Raw genomic sequence first — 20147 nt, forward strand, 5'->3', positions numbered from 1 at the left:
GGAGGAGAGCATGACATTTGTATCAGATGAAGGCCCCACGGATGTCCAACTCGAGCAGCTGCAGGAGAGTGTGTTCGTCCCCTGTAGTGCTAGACATCAGGTGTGGAGTGGGAGCAGGTGCTGCCCACCCCTGCAAGAATCCTAAACCTTCTTGTGATTTGTTGGGCCGGGACATCGTCATAGTTCCCAAGCGGCGTCACGCCATGCGATACCTTTAAACAGGCTTGGCTTTTTATGCTGACAACACATTGCGTTTTCGGACTCGTAGTTTCAAGTTTAGCAATATGGGCTCATAAATCCATTGTGCTGAGAACTCTTGGTTAAATAAGGCCTGGTTGCTGCTGGTCTGAAGGTATAACTGAAAGGTGCCCCCTCAGGAAAGTGGCTTTTGGCAGTCCATACTTTGTAGCCAACTAGCAATGAGTGTGCTGGAACCTGTAGGCCTGTATTTACTATGAAAATCCTGACCCTGGCATAGCAGCTGAGTTTCTTAGGCCCCATGAGTTAGTAGTTAGTCCAGGCCCGCTTTTTTCTTAGAATTCTGTGACTTGTATTCCTGGTTTGACGCTGCGTTTAAGATGACTGCAAGTCCCACAATTCGAAAAAATAGCACAGGACCGACCCATCTAGTCACACATGGATTTGGGAAACTTGGCAGCTGTGAAAAGGCCTCACAATAGTGACAATGAGGAATAGGCTTGTATGACTGTGTTGAAAAGTTACACTAAATATTGCGGCGAGAGTCACCTATTTACCTGCACTTCACAAGACTATTGTTTAACAATACAAAAGTAAAAAAATCTTTTGACACTCAACTTGGAGTGGTCCACCACAAAGGCCACTTGAACAGTTATACAGATACACAAAACCAAGGAGTATCATATATTCAGAAATATATTTTCAAAAGGCCCGATGTAGGCACAGTTCATGTTCAAAGAAAAACTCTTCAGAGCAGGCTTTGCTTCTTCTTGTTTAATTTTTATTCGTTCTTATTTTCTTCAATCCAAAACAGTCACTTCAAAGGTTGATCATGTATATTATTTTACAGCATTACAGCCTACGCGTTTCGTCCTCACAGGGACATCATCAGGGCTGTAAAAAGTGAAAGAAAGAAAAGGAAACTATAACTAACTGTTATTCATGAACAAAAAATCCACTTTTATTTCTAGCTTGCTTGCTGGAAAGGTTTCTAATACATAAATCATTCCCCAATAGTTTCCCAGCCGCTAACTGTTAACACTCTATAACCATTATCAGAGTGAGCCTGCCTATTTGACATTCTACTCAACAGATAAATAAATCAATTGAAACATATGACAGAACTCTATGTACATACATTCAACAACAAAAAATATGTTATATGCCTGTTCCTTGCATTGTTGCCATGTGCAAAAGAGAATTAATTAATTCTCAAGTATGGCCAGTGTGGCTGTGACCCCCATCTGGAATGTTAAAAAATAATACAAAAATGCTCACCTCAAATTAAGTGAGAATTTGTTTATCATGAAACTCTTCCTTAAAAATTAAGTGATTGATACCGGATGCGACTGTAGGGGTCTCCAGTAACGATAGCTTTTAAATATCTTGTGTCAAAAAATCTAAGAGAACACAAAAGGAGATTCTATTTTATACTAGGGTAGGTTAGTTTTAGTTATTGACAAAAGTTAAGTTTCCAATTCAGGAGAGATGACAATATAACACTCTCTGATGCCAAAAGTAACTTAAGCAGTTACTTAAACCACCTAGTAACAAAGAATTCCAATGCATCCAAATTTACCCAAGGGCCCCAAAAGAACTATTATACATAAATCCTGCCAGTCAAAATTCTTTCCACGATGTCCATCCCTTGCTTTGGTAATGTCCAATATGTGATTAATCTTTCTAAAAGCAAAAGACAAGGTTTCCCATTTGTGAAAACCATACACCGTCTATAGCACCTAGCCCTAGAGCGTAAAGAAAATCTCTAGCGATAACCTACCTCCGTCTGTAAATATCGGGTTTCACTTGCATCCGTACTCCATGACGACCCGCCTGGTAAAGAGTCGACAATGGATGGACTGTTAACAGCGTTATTTAAATCATTCTGGAACCAATGGGCGTATAGCTAATTTCGCGCCAAAGCGCAGCAAGATCATTGCTCAAGGTTCCCTATAACGTCCGCATGTTGCGTTACCTATTAGAGAGGAAGAAAAAACTTGTTCCGCTATGTCTAGAACGGAAATCCATGCAGTGTTTCTGGTTTAGTCTTTATCCAATGCAGCCTTATTATATAGTAGATAGCTGGTCTGTCCATTTTGTTCTCTCCAAGGTCCGCATATTACGTTGCGTCCTTAAGCCTTGGAGAACGGTCCCGCCGTACACAGGGCGGAAATCCAGGTAGTATTTCCGGTGTTTGGTATTGTACACCAATCCACATTAAGCGTTGCGTTTGGATAGCAACTGGTCGTGACTTAAAACGGAAGTTAGAAATAGTATCCGGTTTCTAGCGCACTCGTAATGATTGGCTCTAACCAAGTTGCACGTTGGCCAATCCATAACTAAAAATGTTTCTTTAGCAATATTAAAAGTAAAGCATGTAATACACCTTGCTCGAGGAAACAATTTGTTACTAGTTTTAAAAAACTAAACTTAAAAATCCACTTTAACCTGTTTTATTGCATGCTCATATATTCTTTATAAAGACCAGCAATCAGTGATTGATATGCATCGCAAGTCTGAACGAAAATCACTATTATTTACACGGACACAAAGTAGTGCTTACGTTAGGTGTCCTAGATTCCCATCACTAGAAGCATCCCAAATGGGGGGTAGCCCAACTGGCTTACAAACCTTAATACAGATGTACCCAACCACCTAATTAGTACGTTCAACCATATATAAAATATACAATATCAAAGTGACAAAGTCGCTTTTAGTGTTGAAGTTAATATTTAAGGAATAGAATTATTGAAATTCAAGAATTGAAGTAAAAGCGAGTATCCTTTAGTAAGTTTTTCATCTTTAAACAGTGTATGAACCATATATATCTTATTATATATTCATCTGTTATTCACTGAAACATCCTAATTATTAATATGTTGCCCATCTCGTCTCTAAACCCTTTGGAGTTGGATACATGTTTTCTTCAAATTTACATTTACCAATGTTGCATTGTAAAGAGATCGCCCTTTTACCACAGTTCATAAGAAAAGAAGTGGGGGTCATCTTATAACTGATAAGTGCATTTATTAAAGACTGCTTGATAGTCCTATAGAAAGTAATGCATTTCTGAATCGCTGTTTAACCCTTCTTTCACGCTTCTGCAGCGACTAATCCATCTCACTTCCTCTTTCCTGATACTTAATTCCCAGTCTCCCCCTCTTGCACTGGGTTCAATTTTTTGGAGACCATGGAACCTGAAATCTTTTTGTCCCTCATGACATTTTTTTATATGAACAAAGATTGGTGATTCAACATCTTCATTTAGAATCGCCCTTCTATGCTCCTGCATGCGAATCTTTAGAGCCCTCTTGGTGCTCCCTATGTATACTTTATTGCATGCGCAGATCAATGCATAAACTACTCCTGTAGTATTACAGTTAATGAACTGTTTGATTTGATACATTCGAGTGCTGTTGTATCGAAATTCCTTAATCTTATTGAGTCCCCAAGGACACATGTTGCACCCACCACATGTGAAAAATCCATTAGGGGTGACAGGCATCCAGTTTGGTCTAGAATGTTTGATAGGCTGAACATAATTTCTTGTAATGAGATTACTAATACTGGGGCTACGTCTGTATACAATTTTTGGAATTGCTCCAATCTCTCCCAATAAACCTGGTACACCCATTGGCAAATGCCAATTCTTTTTCAAAATCCTAAAAATTTTGTTTTTATCAGTGTTATATGTTGTTACAAATGCCACGGGCCTCTTTAGTTTTTTATCTTTAAGTTTAGGTGCTAATGTAGTTTGTCTATTTAACTGACCTACTTTCTTAGATGCAGAGTCTAGCAATTTTTTGGAATAACCACGATTTTTTAATCTGTTCCTGAGCTTTTTAATTTCAAATTCGAAATCATCATCGTTAGTACAGTTTCTTCTGATTCTAACCATTTCACCAAATGGTATGCCCTTGATAACTGATTCTGGATGTGAACTGTCTGCCCTCAAAATAGAATTGGTTGCGGTCTCTTTTCTGAAAAGTTTACTACCAATGGAATCTCCCACTACAAAGAGTTCTACGTCTAAGTATTCAATCTTTTCATGTTGAAAATTCATAGTTAGTGTTACATTAAACAAATTGTCATTCAGGAAGGTTAGATACTCCTCCATCTGCTGCTTGCTACCTCTCCACAAAATTAAAATGTCGTCTATAAAACGACCCCAGAAAAGAATATTGTCGGTCCAATTGGCGGCTCTCCGGTTGAAAAGGTGCCTCCGATGCCGACCTCACTTGTATGTGTCTAGTCGGCACCTTCAGCTAGTCCTGTTTTAGGCAACAGCCTTTTATATACTGAGATGTTTGAGTGAATACGTACACATTTAAAAATAAACCTACAAGTCCCAGAATGCAGTTCTGATCCAGATAAATTCAGGGCTGGTCAAAGGGGTTGCCAGATGACGTCACATCAACCCAGGCGGCAGCTCTGCTCACTGGTGGTTATTGAGTCGACCCTTGAAGGATGAAAGGGAAGCCTCCATGTGACGTCACGTGCAACGCGCTGACTCTTGACCTAGCACCAGGCCCGTTGCGTTCTTTCTGCGCCCACATCATTTGTAATCCTGGAGAATGCAAATGAAACTGCTTGTCCCAGAGTGCGCGTGCCAGGATTTAGTGATCGTATCCCACGTGACTCCTGGCGACTCGTCACACCTGGGTCACCTCGTCAGGACTGAAACTAGTGACATGCCAGGAATGCGGCGCGCTGAGCACCTTCTCCGGCATCGCTCTTTAATGACATCTGACGCGGCCTCGCGCGCGGTGATAAAGCGCCTCTTTCGACGTCCTGCGTGAGAGTAATTGATCCGCTGCCAGCTTTAGGAACGCGATCCTTTCCGCCACACCCTGCGCTCCTCTGAAGCCTCGAGAGGGATGTGTGGAGGGCCCGACTCACCTTTCTGCTTTCCCGCCCCTGGGACGGCGCCCGGTACAACTGTCCTTTGGAAGGGTGCGGTAATCTTATCACTGGAGGTGTTGACTTACTCTCGAGACACCATGACGTTTTAAACGAGACCCTTTGCAGTGACTGCTGAGTGACCCGTATGTCATGCTTGACACACACTACTGGAACTTCATTTTCAGAGGACTGCGCTGATATCTGAGATTTGGGCCCGCAATTATGTTGAAAACAAAACGACAAGTCCCAGAATGCAACATTCTGTCACCTAAAACCCAGGAGTGACTGATTGCAGCTCATATGACATGCCACTGTTTGGCGCAGTTGGTAAGTGCTTTTTGGGGGATGTGAAATATTATCTACACAGGCCTCTGAAACCCTTATCCCAAACCTAGCGAACGCATCCTACAGTCTGCCCTTTCCTTTCTGGGACTTCCAGCCCTGCATTCGTTGTATGTTCATTCAGGATTGCATTTACAAGGGCTTCAGAAACCCTCTATGGGGTAAGAGACACTGTATAGAAGCGACTACCGCAAGAATACATTGAAAAAAAAAGGCTGTTGCAGTGAACAAAATCTTTCTCCGAGGTCATGCAGAAATGCCTCGGAGAAAGGCCCGTCATTTTCCGACTGGAGGGCGTGTTTTTCTTTCTCTCCTCTTCCCATTGGCTGGAATGTAAAATTCCAGCCAATGGGAAGAGGAGAGCAAGAACATGAAAAAACACGCCCCCGAATCTGAAAAAGACGGGTCTTAAACAGACAGACGGCCCTCTTCTCCAATGGCTGGCCTCCGTTTAGGAAGCCAGCCAATGGAGAAGAGGGGCTGGTTTAAGCCCCTACTCTAGAAAACATAAAATCACGCCAGCGAGACTGCGCAAGCACAGCCTACGCAGGCCGAGACCTAAACAATCCAAATCGACATATAAATAAAGAGGGAAGGCTTCATTAATGGATGCACAATCATGAGACAATGGTTTCGGACACTATCCAACTTAATCTGCAGAGTCCTACATTCACTGACCTGTTGAGTGTTCAAATAATAACGCTTGCCTCTTGCCATGTAGGCCATTGCCAAGTAGCAGAGGAAGTTTTCTCTTTCCAGCTTTCTGAACTCTACTATCCTTTAACTTTCGTGTTCCACTTAGGCAGCCTTCCCTGTTTTTACCCTATGTGTGCCAGTGAACGGTCGGTGTGCCTTGCAGCCAAGGCCGTGAGTGCCAAAGACATGTGACAACTCACTAAGTAAGCAAGTGAGTGAGCTACCATAATCACTGGTATTTGTGACACCACAGATTTGTTTGCAGATGAAAACAAAAAGGTGCATTTCACTATATTTTAGCTGCATGAAAGAAATTGATAGCTGCAAGTTTGCTTAGACGACTATTATTTTGAAAACGTTACCACCCTATGACACCACTTAAAATTAATGAGCTATTTCATTGAAATGACTACCATTGTTCTGCATGTTGTTTGGCAACAGCTGACTTTCTCCATATGTTTGTTCGATGTCCAGTAATTGTAAAGAGTTGGCTTGTGGCCCTTTTGAACTTTACTTTTTTGACTCCATAGTGAACATTACTTGACTGAGCACCAACATTTTGAAAGTTGTTAAATGCAGAAGCATTTATTTACACGTTAACTGAAGTAAACTTAAAGAAGCGTAGGTGTCCTGCACACCTTATCTTTAAAAACACCTTTGTGTTTAAAGATGATATGCAACAAGTAAGCAAACGTATGACAAGCCTCTTTAAAACTGTATATGTATTTCTCTAAAGTCTGAACTTTATTAGAAGTGATAGTTTTCAAGCATAAACGTAAAAACCTTGATACCTCCCCTCTGCCCTGACGACCACGCCATTAGTGAACAAAGAGGCAAGGAAGTTGTCGCATACACACTCTATGGTGCCTACATTGTTAATGTACATAAAACAACATTATAGTCTATTAAATGAAACTCGAAGTTTTTGTACAGTGCATATCCTGAACTTATGTAATTCAAGGTGCTCTCCTATGTAATAATGAAGAGAAAGGAGACCAGGGGAAATAAAATAATTGCCTAGGATCACACGATTTGGTCAAGCGGGGAATCTGGGATTGTTCCCAGGTTTGGTTTTCTGGTTTCTCAAAGTGCAAATCAGTCTCTATAGATGGGTATCTTTCTCTCTCCTTTTACATCAGAAGTTAATGCTTGGTGCATAAGGTTAGAGCGTGGGTGGCAGACAGAACCCACATGAAAGCCCAGCTTGTTTTGGGCTTGAGAACCCAAGAGAACCTTGAGGTAAGCCAGAGCCAGGCATCTGGCTCCTGCTTGGTTCGATCCTTTAGTGCCTCCCTGACCTCTGTCACATAAAGAGAATTTAGGAGTCCAAGGCATAGGAACAAAATGAGTTGGTCATGCTCAAAAGATTCGGTAAAACAGGAGTACTAACACTATACTGCAGTGCCCTTTCTTTCAAGGTCCATAACTTTCTCACTACACCACATTTTGGTGAGTGGACTATGAGACTGGGTATTCTCGCCCTAGTGGGTAAGTGCAAATTGCTGGGTGTAATAAAAAGCAACAACTGGGTTGCGAGAGAGTCTGATGGTGAGACTCTAGGGACTACTTTCATCCAATAAATACCACTGAGTTGTGGAACTGTCCCAGACTTTTAATACAGAGTTCACAGCCAGTGTATTTTGGCAAAGTGGTAAAGCCACTATTAAATGTCGTCTCCTAGTGCCATGACTAAAACGTTCCTACTGTACCACAAGTAGCAGTGGAGATTGGGTATTTGGGTTGCCCACCTCCATGACTTGCACACCTTGTTGATTGGTACTTTTTCAAGCATTGTTTATCACAGACACTACATATTAACTGAGCCTGGTTCTAAGTACTCCTTATGTTTGCAGATAAGAGACTAAAGGTATACACAGACTGTGAGGCCTAAGATTATATTTAATTTCAGTACTTCCTTTGTATGCTTGACATCCCAACGCTAGTGATAACAAGCAGAGAAGGCTTAATCAATGTAATCAATGTCTAAAGACTAGTGGCTTATTTTAGAGGGCAGTGTGACATGAAACCCTTAAAAGAACTACTTGACTCTCAATTCTAAAAATGCACATGCTTTGCTACTCCTATGCCCACCGAACACATGCCCTCCCCCTCCCCACACACACACCTTCCAACCCTCACTGCGGTGGCATTGGTGCAGCCCCTGGTCACACCATAGATTGTAGTTTTTGGCCTTTGGGAAAATATTTGCAACTACCCATTGTGTAAAGCATTAATGTGAGATGGCTTTTATTTGCAGCCATATATGTGAATCTCTCCTTCAGCCTGTTGATATACTAATGTACCCAGTGCTTGTAGTGATGTTACAAAGGTTTGGAGCCTCTGAAAAGGGACTTGGCACAGACATGTAAGTAGAAATCCTTTCCAAGAGCCCTGGCCTACGTGATTAAGGGGTTGCTTAAAACATGACCACTAGAATCCTGTGCTTCACCCAATATGCCTCCTCTCTTGTATTTGGGTGCCTCTCTTAGTTTTCTGATACTGTATCAAGGCATATTGCACATTACCCAAAACAAGACCGACTTATTGGTTTAGTACTGTTCGATAAATGAGTAAAAATATTAATGGTGCAAATAATTACAATGGAAAATGTTTAAATGCTGAAAATATGACACTGTGAATTAAACATTAGTAAGGTCTGTGGAAGGGGTAGTGATCCTTGGAGTATTCAGTCACTCCCGTTCTCTCCTTCACACCACTTCCATTCGTAATCGCTCACCTGTAGGATACATTTGCCTTTTACCTCCCCACATCTTTCTGAAGTCCTCCATCTGCATATCTAACACATCATCACCTTCACATCTGTGTTTTCACTCTGTCCTCATGCATGCACTTCGTGATGTCACTTCTTATTCATTCTCCATCTGTAAAGTCAGCATTTTCTTTTACTATAATGCAGTCAATATTTCAAAGCTGTGCATATCTCCTTCACACACTTTCACATAAAATGGTAACTACGTTTTGACCGTGTGTGACTGTTGCTCTTTGCTGAAAGGCCATGCATTACTTTGGCATGACATTTTAACACCTGACCCAGTAACAGGCACAATTCGCTCTGCCATCAGGTTCATTTCCAGAGCTCTCAGTTGTGCCCTGGCAGGAACACCCATCCAAACCTAGGTATCTGCATACTTTCTGGAAGTGACTCACTTAACAGTATGCGCTATGCAAAGCTCAAATGTTGTTTGAAAACCAACTATGGGAATGCAACAAATGGAGAAAAACAACTATTCTTAGTCAATGTAAGATGAGGTAAAGCAGACATTTTAAAAGGGTCTGCATCACTGACATTTAAAATTTTGAGGTTTTTTTAAACCATTGTTGAAAATTCGATCAGTCGTTGTGCTTGTAAAGTTAAGAACGTAAATATAAGGCCAGGTAGAGAGCTGTTTCGAAGTTCGTTTTTAATTACTGTTGGTTCTTCACACTAGTAGGAACAGTCCACTTAAAGAACTGAATATGGCTATCACCTTTTCGAATAAACAAGTATCACCAGGCAATATTGAAAGCATCCAAAGGAGATGAAACGGTGTTAAGTGCATTAAGATAAATACACTTTACTTCAGGCGGATAGCAGGTGGCATTGCAAATAGATGCCTGCTCCCATAGTCACACTTCTATGAATGGCCCCCATGAAAGTTGTTGTGGAGATAAAGAGCTGCTCACTGGATTTCCTTCTCCTCCAATGTGTGCACCATGAGAAAGCCTCCTTTAGCACCACTTCTTCTTTTAGAAGGAAAAAAGCTAAGGAGGTCTTCCTCTTGCCACTCTTGCAGAGACCTTGCATACTGGGAAACTGTATGGTGCGTGCATGCACAGGTAGGTACCCTTCAGGGAACATAGCTCATAGGTAAGATAATCCAAATGTGCTTAGAAGTGCACTTTCGGGCCATGACCTTTTTAGGGTTCTTTCTAAAGTTATGCTCAGTATGGCTCTGCGCTTAAAGATCATGTTTGTTGTAATTTGATTAATTTCAACTGTGAAGTTGCCTCTTGTTCTTAATGGAGTTTTTTGGTTTTCAGTGTGGTTCTATGTGGGAATGTCCGGTGCCTTCTGCTTCATCCTCATTCAGTTGGTCTTGCTCATTGACTTTGCCCACTCCTGGAACGAGGCTTGGGTCGAGAAAATGGAGGAAGGAAATTCAAGATGCTGGTATGCAGGTAAGAACTCTCTCTTCATCATAAGGGTCTTCCAGATTGATGTTATAAACAGTGATTTAGAGATGATTGCTGAACTTGGGTTACTCCAGTATTGGAGTATCCCGGTACCATAATTAGTAATACAATATTAAAGATAGAGCATGAAGGCCCTCATCCCTTCAATATTGCAATTTATCATAGTCTATTTAAAAAAGAGACCAAACTTATACTTTAGCCAATCAGGCTGCTTTTGCCCTTTAGAACACTCCTGAGAGAAGCTCCAGTCCCTCAGATTTTCTTCTGCATGTCCTGCTAGGGAGGCTCAACTCTGCTCACTTATTTCTTATTTTTTAAAGAGAATAATTCCAATATTTTGGTACTGTGGAAGTATTTACCTTCTGCCCACAGTGTTTTCAGCCATATAAATCTGACTTAATTTTTACCATCATGTCAGACAACGAGAAGAAAAATCTCTTCGTAGCTTGCAATACCTGCTGTAAAAAGAGATTACACTCTGAAGACCCGCACTAAGACTGCATTTATTACTTCTACTCGAATCATTTCGCCAAGGACTGTACGGTATGCCATACCTTTTCAACCACAACTTTGAAGGATAGAGAAGGAAGGTTGCTTATCTAGCTTTAAAAGCTCAAAACTAGAAAAGAGTCAGTATGGGTCTCTGATAGTGAGGACTCCTCTTCGTTCTCTAGATGATCCCATAAGAGGGAATGACCTCCCCATTCCTGACCCTCCTCTGAGCAGCCTAGAAAAGCCTTAAAAAAGACCACTCATAGGCCACAAATCTAATTCTTCTTTGAAGAAAGACACTTTCTACCTCCTAAAAGAAGGCTAAAAGGCCATAATCTGAGCTGCCTACTCCACCTCCTAAGATCAGTCACTCATTCAAAAAGCCTTCCTACGGTCTGCCTGCCGACAGATTGTTGATGAGCACCCTACAATCGATGAGACATCATCGTCCGCGCGATCGACGATGAAAACGTATACGTCCATTATCGACGACCGGTACAAGCACTACATTGTGTCCACGCCTCCTCCTCGATAACTACATCAACAGCATTTATGAGCCGGTATCTATTGCCTAGCTGAAGATTTCGCTGATCTCATAGTTGGCAACACCGTTGAAGGCTACTCTGTCTACGCCGATAACCCCGCTGACTGTGATAACGTCGACAACTACACTGCCAACGGTTGATAAGATGTTAGCGACACCGTTGCCGGTCTCAGCGATGTCAGGAAAAAATGGCAAAACATCACAAAAACATGTTTAACCCCTGAACACACCTCTCCAACAAGGTGACACACCTAATTCCAGCTCATCTCTTGGAGGATGAAGACTTGGATGATGACGGGCCGTTTGAGGTCGCACGCAGTCCCTCCGAGTTGCTTGTGAAATGCCAAGAAGAAGAGGAGGACTTTGATGAGGAATATGAACAGCACTATTATTCTTCCCATGACCAGTAACAGCAGACATTCCAGGAGGACATGGTTTGTCTGGTTGCTGACTTGCAGTTCATGCTTTCAGATTATACAAAGTGATTTCCATCAACTACAGCTACTTCATCAAAGGCATCCACGCCTTCAGATGGATTATCCTTTCAGTGCAAGACTTACAGTTTTGAGACCAGCCCTACTTTGTCCACAACCAGGTTGACTCCCCAGACGATTTAGAATATAAGCTTATTAGTCCTAATTGTTACTCATTGGTCAAACATTACGCTGACATTTTTGATCTTAGTCATGAACACGCTCCAGACATTTTGTTTCTCATAGATACCTGGTTGACCCAGGTCTCTGTGGCTAAACCTGCCCTAGTGCTTCCCCCCCGTCTAGCATCTGAAGAACTTCAACAGTACTAGTGGCAGAGGAGGTGGCATGGCAGTGATATACAGAGAGAGCTAGCTATGTAGATTCACTCTTTTTATCATCCCTGGCTGCGAAAGCGCCCTTTTCAAAATGTCTTAGAACAGCAATTTTACCCTATAAGGAATCTTAATCTATCATCCTCCCGGACCATCTAAGGCCTTTAGGGAGGCGCTAATCAATCTCACTGCCTTACTCTCTATTAATCAGATAATTTTAACATCTTGGGAGATCTTAATCTCCATTTGGAAGACTGCCAAGAGAGTGACATTGTCAATGTTATTGACCATCTCTTTGTGTGTCAGTTAATTCTCACACAGCCAGTCACCTCCTAGACCGTGTATTTTCTAATTCTGCTCCATGAGAGTAGCAGCCACTCTCCCCATGCCCTGGATTGATCATTTTATGACTTTGATGTCCATTCACTTCCTCTGAGGCAGACACCTGGTCTGGACCCAATCATCAAAAACCCATGGCACAAGCTTGATTTCCAAACATTTGAGGATTTTATTTAGACTCTGCCTTCAGTTGGCCCCTACTGTAGAGGCAGCAAAAAAACTCTCTACAATCTTGGCTGACTTCAACCTTTTGACACTTTCATTCCTGATAGACCGGTCCGAGGTAGAAAAGAGTACGCAGCCCCCTGGTTTAACGAAACCCTGTTCTCTACTGGAAAACATTGTAAGCCCTTAGAATGCCGTTGAGAAAATCTAAGGACCCTTCTCTAAAAACACAAAACAGCTATTAAGTCCTACCATAAACAGATTTGAATATCCAGGACAGACTATTTTGCAAATAAAATAAAGAGCAGCAACAGCCCTGCAAAATACATTTTTAACCTTTTTAAACAGTCTTACAAAACCAGTACTTTCAGCAGACTTCTCTTAAGCCTCCAATGCTCATTGCAAGAAGCTAGCAGAGTATTGTACTGGCAAGAATTCTGAATTTTTCCCCCAATGCTACTTCCATGTGATCAGATGGCTTCATTAGCACTGCCCCGCCCTTGCTCAATTTTCTATCCCCTCTGCGTTTGTTTGAGCTACATATTCTATGTAGCCAAGGTAAATCAGGCTCACCTGCGGACCCATTTAATCCAGATGTGTTCCTCAAACTTCAAGAGTTTCTGCTCCCACCCTGCCTAGGACTGATAAATCTCCCTTCGGCCTCAGCATCTGTACCTGATCCCTGGAAACATGCCAAGGTCATCCCCTCCTGAATAAACCTTATTTGAAGGCTTCAGAACCTGAACATTTTCGTCCCACCTCTCTCCTGCCTTTTCTCGCTAAGGTGGCAGATAAACATATCAATGTCATTCTAAGTAAGTTCCTAGAAGAGAACCAGATTGTGGACACCTCTCAGAATGGCTTTAGGCTGATGCATACCACAGAATCTGCACTTCTTGAGGTTACGGAACAACTCTGTTGCACCTTAGATTAAGGCAGATCCGCTGCTCTGATTCTGCTCTACTTAAGCGCTGTGTTTGATACGGTGTCTCATAAAAACCTGCTTCAGTGCATACAGGATATTGGCATTAGCAGATCTGCACTGTCTTGGTTTGCGTCTTCCATTCAGAGCAATCTTTCCAGGTTATCCCCCTTACAGTTTCCAATTGCATAATCTGCATCACAGCATTCCCCAGGGCTCGCCTCTGAGCCCTACTTTGTTTAATATTTATATTCAACCTTTGGCTCAGGTCGTGAAATCCCTGGGGCTTGAGCTGGTGTGTTTGCCTACAACACCTAGCTCATGCTCTACGTCTCTGACAACCAGAGGTCAGACCTGGGCAGTTTTCAAAGGGGAAGGCTTGTTGTTGCAGCGTGGTTGGATACCAACTGCTTACATCTGAACTCGAGCAAAACTGAAATTCTCCTATTAAGAAAATATATCTACTCTTGGAGCGATAACTGGTGGCTCCCCTCACTTGGGTCCCCCCTCAACCTTAAGAGTACTGTACAAAATCTAGTTAGATAACACCTTAACTTTTTAAGTGCAGGCGAAATTGGTGGCAGGCACAAGTTTTGGGCTTTTGTGAACTCTCAAGCCTATTCTTGGATTTTTCGACCCTTCCACCCGTCAAATCATCATTCATGCCGCAATTTCATCTCGGTTAGACTATTGCAATATTCTATACTTGGGAGTCAACAAGTCAGTGGTTAGAAGATTCCAGCAGGCTCAAAATGCCACAGCTAGACTGCTGTTTTCCCTTCCAAAATTGTGCCCTGCCTCTGGTCTCCTTCGTAAACTGCATTGGTTCCCTGTGGGGAAGCGTCTGCACTTCAAGACCCTGTGTTCCGCACATAGGATTTTGCTTTCCCAGGGGGCCCCCATTTTGTTTAACCTGCTATCCATTTATCATCCTTCACCCCACCCAAGTTCAGCCAACCTTAACATGGCTACTGTCCCTCGTGCCAAAAGAGCAAGAGCGGGAGGCCACTCGTTTTGTGGAAAAGCCCCAGCTCTCAGCAAAGCCCTTCTCCCTTCTATCAGGAACATCCAGAACCACTTGTAATTCAGGAAGACTCTAAAGAACAGACTTTTCTCCTCTTAGAATTTTTTCTTCTTGTGGGTATCCTCTTCTCTGGTCGTTACTGCAGTTTTTTAGGTCTCGCCTACACAGCGCGCATGCGCTGCATAGGAGGACCTTTAGCCGTCGTTCTGCTCTTTTTCAAAGCACATACTTGCGCTTGTGGCGGCATCCACCTTGCAGGAGGGATCAGGGGCGCGCCACAAGCAGGAGTATGTCCTTTGAAAAAGAGCAGACTGCGCGGCACGCACACACGCAAACAGCTGCTGCTTCTTAGCGCAATCGCCTTCACTTTCGCGGCCGCGCCGATTTCATGGCATTGCAGCAAATGCTCGTTTATTTATGCTGTTTGCATGCCCTGGCCTATGTGAACCTACACATGAACACATGAAACTGCTTACCTGTGTAATTGCTGTTAGACCAACTACATTATTGCATGCTTGCAAAGCAGCAACAAAGTAGTTATTCCTGCGGTCGAGCATTTGTTTAAAATAATTGTGTAAATAGAAAGCTACACTTTGGTGAAATAAATATAACTCGATTCACTGTTCATCTATCAGGTTCACTGAATTTGCACTTGTTATGAATAAACCACATTTTATATATTATAGTGGTATGCTAGCTCAAGACAGCTGGGTAATACAACTGGACATTTACGTATGCTCATGTGATGTGAACTTTTTTAAATTAAACACGCAATATGACCTGTCACAATGTGTTTAGATATTTGTAATACTCCATTTAATTCTGGAATATCTATATAAATTTTTCTTGAAATTTCATGGTTAATTTCAGTGTAAATATACATGTAGGTAGCCGATGGGAGACTCGTTCTTATGCCCACGCACACAAATCCAGCATTGTAAAGCAAGCCCCGGGGACACGCTGTCAACCCGTGCAACATACCGAGTTATATTCAAAAGGAATTCCTCCAATCGGCATTATCACAGGGCGGGTTAAATATGCAGGTGACCCGGCTCGTCTTCCAATCATGAAGGGAAGTCTGTGTAATCGTTTCAAAAGCTTCCAATCAGAAGTCCGCTTTCATTATCTCCTATGCTTTCATGGCAGCTAACCAATCCACTGCTTCAGCCCTCCTGAGTTTTTTTAATGGCTTCCGCGGGTAAGTGAAGAAGGTGATCTGTGGGAGTGAATGGAGGAGACCCTGTTGCGTTTAGTACTTGGGCTAAGAAGCGACTATTGGTGTTGTCAGGAGCGGGCGTGGAGAACTCGCAGAGTTAACCGGGAGTTCTGACCCGCTCCGGCAGCCTTCCAGGAGACCTGACCCGGTCATGCTGCTTGGTGCCTTCTCATCATCGGATTGTTGAACTCGTGAGTATATCGTTGTCTATTGGTGTATGTTATAGTGATGGCGAATATTTCGGTTTTCTAGCTCCGGCAGTGGTAAACTCAGTTCAGGGTTTTGCTTTGTACTCTGGGACTTGTAGTTCTTGCTATAATAGAATAAGCAGGTCAACTTGCATAAAGCAAAAGCTGGACTGGGTAAGCGGTTCAGACATGGGCCTGCAGAAACCCGAAGTCTGCATTCATTTAGTGCACATCCCTTGTCGTTCTATAGCTTCTTAGCGATACCCTAAACTATGTCCTGTGCATGCACACTTTTGTGAAAACATTAGAGGCGTTATGGGCGTAACCCGAGGCTTTTCATTCACCCATTGTTGAAGTGGACATCAGAATCTCGTAGGACTGACATGTATGCAAAGTAAGCTTTAGCAACAAGTTTGCCATCACAAGTGCTCCTCTTTAGAAAGTTTAGCCGTGCATGTGACCGATCAATCCAAGTCTGGCTTTGCATGCTGGGACTTGAAGGCCCTTTATTATCCTAACAAGAAATGTAAAACGAAGTCCTCTAGAAAACTAAAGCCTGGAACTGGTTCATTGCCTTACGAAAGCTTGCTCCATTGGAAAGCAGTCATGGTGCACTATCGGTGTCTTCTTCCAACATAGCAGACTGTGGTTCTCCCACCTGCGCAGTGGTATCGTTCCATATCTCCGTCTCATTTAGTTTTAAACACGGAGACTGTGAGTTGTGCCTGCTCCGCTACAACAGTCAAATGGTGCATTATAAATGTGGACAACTGTATCAGGCCACTTAAATGAAATACTTCGCTGTAGGACTGGTGTTAACAAAGACATTACAATGTTACTAAAGTTATATGTATTCCAGGCAACCGTTTTCATCCATTGGTCTATTTTTGTCATTCACATTTTGTTTCACCCACCACATCATGGGATGATGGATGAGCCACCTTCACTGTGAGTGAAAATATTTTTCCCTTTCAATAGGAGCACACATACAAAATAGCTCCCTGTGCCGGGGGCTGTGATTTGTGTTTGATTGAGGTGCCAAGAAGTTTACCCTACAATACAGTTTGCAAAAAACATCTCAAAATGAGCATTGACAGCACCAACTTTCTGGAGGCCAACGTAGACCTATTGGTTTTGCCAATGCGTGTTGGTGGTGGGTTAAGCAAAAAGTTTAACTTCGGCTTTTTTTTTCTAGAAGCATTTTCTTTTAATTTGCCCTTCAAATCAGTACAAAGTTCCTTAAAACAGCCTAATGTGTTTTGTGGAATAAGGTCTTTGTTTACTTCAAGTTGTAATAAAGTGCAAAGCTTTTATGAACAATAGTGAACGTTGAAAGGGACACCAGTGAGCTGACAAGGTGATGGTTTTATGTTCCAGAAGGGTGAATGATCAATGTAATTCCTGTTGGAGCTCTTGATGGCAGTACTACTTGATACTTATTAGGAGTGGCAAGGAGTCTCCTATACTTCAGAAACAAAAGATGGGAGCAACTGACAGCCTAGTTGGCCATTTACACAACAGATTATTGTGATAAATGTTTTTTGTTAAACCGTTTTTATTGCAGAACCAAATGCACAGCACCTCAATCAGGAATATTGTCATCAGCGCGGAGTCCTCGCCCCCTTGTCCATGTATCTGCATGTTATACACAGCCATTCAGCAGATTATTGTTATTCATCTACTAGATTAATACAAAAGCGTGTGGTCTGCGGGTGCAGTTTAAAGTCCATAGTTGACCTGTAAAGCGCACAGCCATTAAACTTTCAAATTTTCCATTGTCAGCATACTAATGTTCAAGAATGGTTTACAGCAATGAACCGGAAATGTTTCAACCCTCAACCTGCACAGGTACCTTTGATTCTATGTTGGCAGTCACTGCGTTAAGGATTGAATCTCTCCACAAAAAACCCTTAAACCACCTGGACCAGTAGTTGCGCTGGAAAAATCCAGCTATGTCTCTTAGAACCAATACTTCCATTTTGGCAATGGTCCTATCCCGTCTCGATGGCGGCAAGGCTTTGCTTGCTGCCATTCACAACAGCCACCTAGCACTACTAGAAATGTCCTCCATGTGACTCATCAAGGGCTTGAAGAAGTAATCTCATATTGTGCATATGCTTCAGTTACTCATCTTGCTCCCTTTGCCAGCCATATTACCTGCTGAATATTTTTTAAATTCTTCAGAGCAGTTGCCTCCACTGCATCCCCACCTGACTGACCAGATCAAGATATGGTAAATGAGAAAGCAACATAGCCAGCCTTGAACCCACAAGGAATGAAACTAGGAAGTAATAGACCAAAAACTGTCTATCTCCATGCTATACGCCTCCTATCTGATCCATCAGACAAACATCCTGCCACCCACCCCCCTTTTAAGGAAGCAGCTGAAAATTCATCTCTTTACGAATACACCTAGTCTCTGGTAGCTAACACTGCCCCCACATAGGAGTCATTAGAATAGAGCCCCCACTTTTTGGGAGGTTACCCCTCCCATCATTTGCTTTTGGAGCCTTTGACTTGTACAACACTCTACTTCGTACAGCTGATTTAGCATGTTAAAATCAATGCATACTTGTGTTGACGCATATAATTGGAGCTTGCAATACAATTGATGGTCTAACTTCCTCATGAACACCTGAAGGTAGAAGCAGTAGGTGGGTGGCATAATGGGGTTGCTTCTTGTTAGGGCTAGCAACCATGTGACTTGTTTCTGTACTTGGGGAAGGCCCATGTTTCTTCTATTGTTGGAGTTTGCCTCAGTGGAATATAATCTGAAGTCAGCGATTACTCTAATTGAGGCTTCTTGCAGCTCCTTTTAAATTTAATCTAACATGTAGAAATTATAAACCATACCTTATTTCTAGATCATCAGATTTCCTTAAGGAAATATTTCATCTTAAAATGAATTCACATCACACCTTCTTTGTCATGTTATACAAATCCATCTTTATTCATTTACTGAAAAGACAGCCAGCCATCACTTGTTTTGAGGGAACAAAGCCTCCTCAGGGTTTTGTTTTGGTGGATCCTAGCAACGGGCACCTGGGTGGAATCACACTCCTAGCCTTCATCTCCTTGCAACCCAGTCCCAGCTCCATCGGCAAGTCTCGGCCAGTGTTTAGACTGTTTTCGCCCAGGCGGAACATGATGTGAATGAATTTTGAGGTTAAGTATAACCATAAGGAAATCTGATGAGATAGAATTAAGGCATACTCTATACCTCCTTCGGTGTAGGATTCAACTTGAATGTGACCCTGGGGCTGGTCATGGGTCCCTAACCCCGAATCTTTCCAGGTGCCAGCCTGCCAAGTCTGACATTTCGCATATCTGAGGCAAATATTTCATCTTTTTTTTTCTTTCTTTTTTTTATGATCTTCTGATTCTCGTGCTCTTAATTTTCTAATGTATTTAGTAAATAGAATACCAACATGTCATAAAAACAGGGCTGAAACCTAATCTGGGAAAGCTCGGATCGCCACAATTATTGGTCTTCTGCATGTTATCGCTTTCATTCGAGTCCTTATTCCCCTTTGATTAGGGAGAAATATTGTTAACAGTTGTTGTTTTTTTAAAAATGTAAGTTCTACCGGCGTTTGGGCACTATTTGGGTAAGTGCACCGAATGGTTACTTGTTTCGAAACGTACCATCCCTTAGAATCTGGGCAGGTATAAACACACACTGTGTACGCTTATAGGTACGTGGTGTGGAACAGGCGCCCTTTTGGTTGCAAATGATAGCCTCTGTCTCTTACATACCACAGGGCGTGCCACTACAGTTATAAATGCTGTAAGTAAGTAGTCGGTCATAGAACTTAAACTATTGTGTATTAGGAGCGTTTGCGCAAAATATGTAATTTTTATGTTTTGCTTGGGCTGTGCTTGTGAAATCTCTTTTGTTTTAATATATCTTAAAAGGGGACTAATATCAGTTCCCCCAGCCGAATTACTGTGTTCATTCGCTTTTTTGCAGAACTTTTTTTAATAACTTCCCCTGGCTGCATGCATTTACTATACTTCTACTAAAGCTGTTCACATTGTTTAAGGCCCATTCACTGTTAAGATAAGATCTTTTTCCATGGAAAAGGCAGACCGCTTCTAACAGTATGCTGGAATGTTT

At 42.2% G+C, this 20147-nt stretch overlaps 1 protein-coding gene across 1 annotated transcript in view; it reads left to right on the forward strand.

The window, feature by feature from the left end:
* Positions 1-20147, forward strand: part of SERINC1 (serine incorporator 1) — a 205888-nt gene that overhangs the window by 57190 nt on the left and 128551 nt on the right. The window contains exon 5 of the mRNA XM_086926718.1: positions 10180-10317. Within this exon, the coding sequence (XP_086782844.1) occupies positions 10180-10317 (138 nt within the window). The remainder of the gene's footprint in view (positions 1-10179; positions 10318-20147) is intronic.

Source organism: Lissotriton vulgaris, chromosome 6 (genome assembly GCF_964263255.1).
Source record: "Lissotriton vulgaris chromosome 6, aLisVul1.2, whole genome shotgun sequence".
Taxonomy (NCBI): domain Eukaryota; kingdom Metazoa; phylum Chordata; class Amphibia; order Caudata; family Salamandridae; genus Lissotriton; species Lissotriton vulgaris.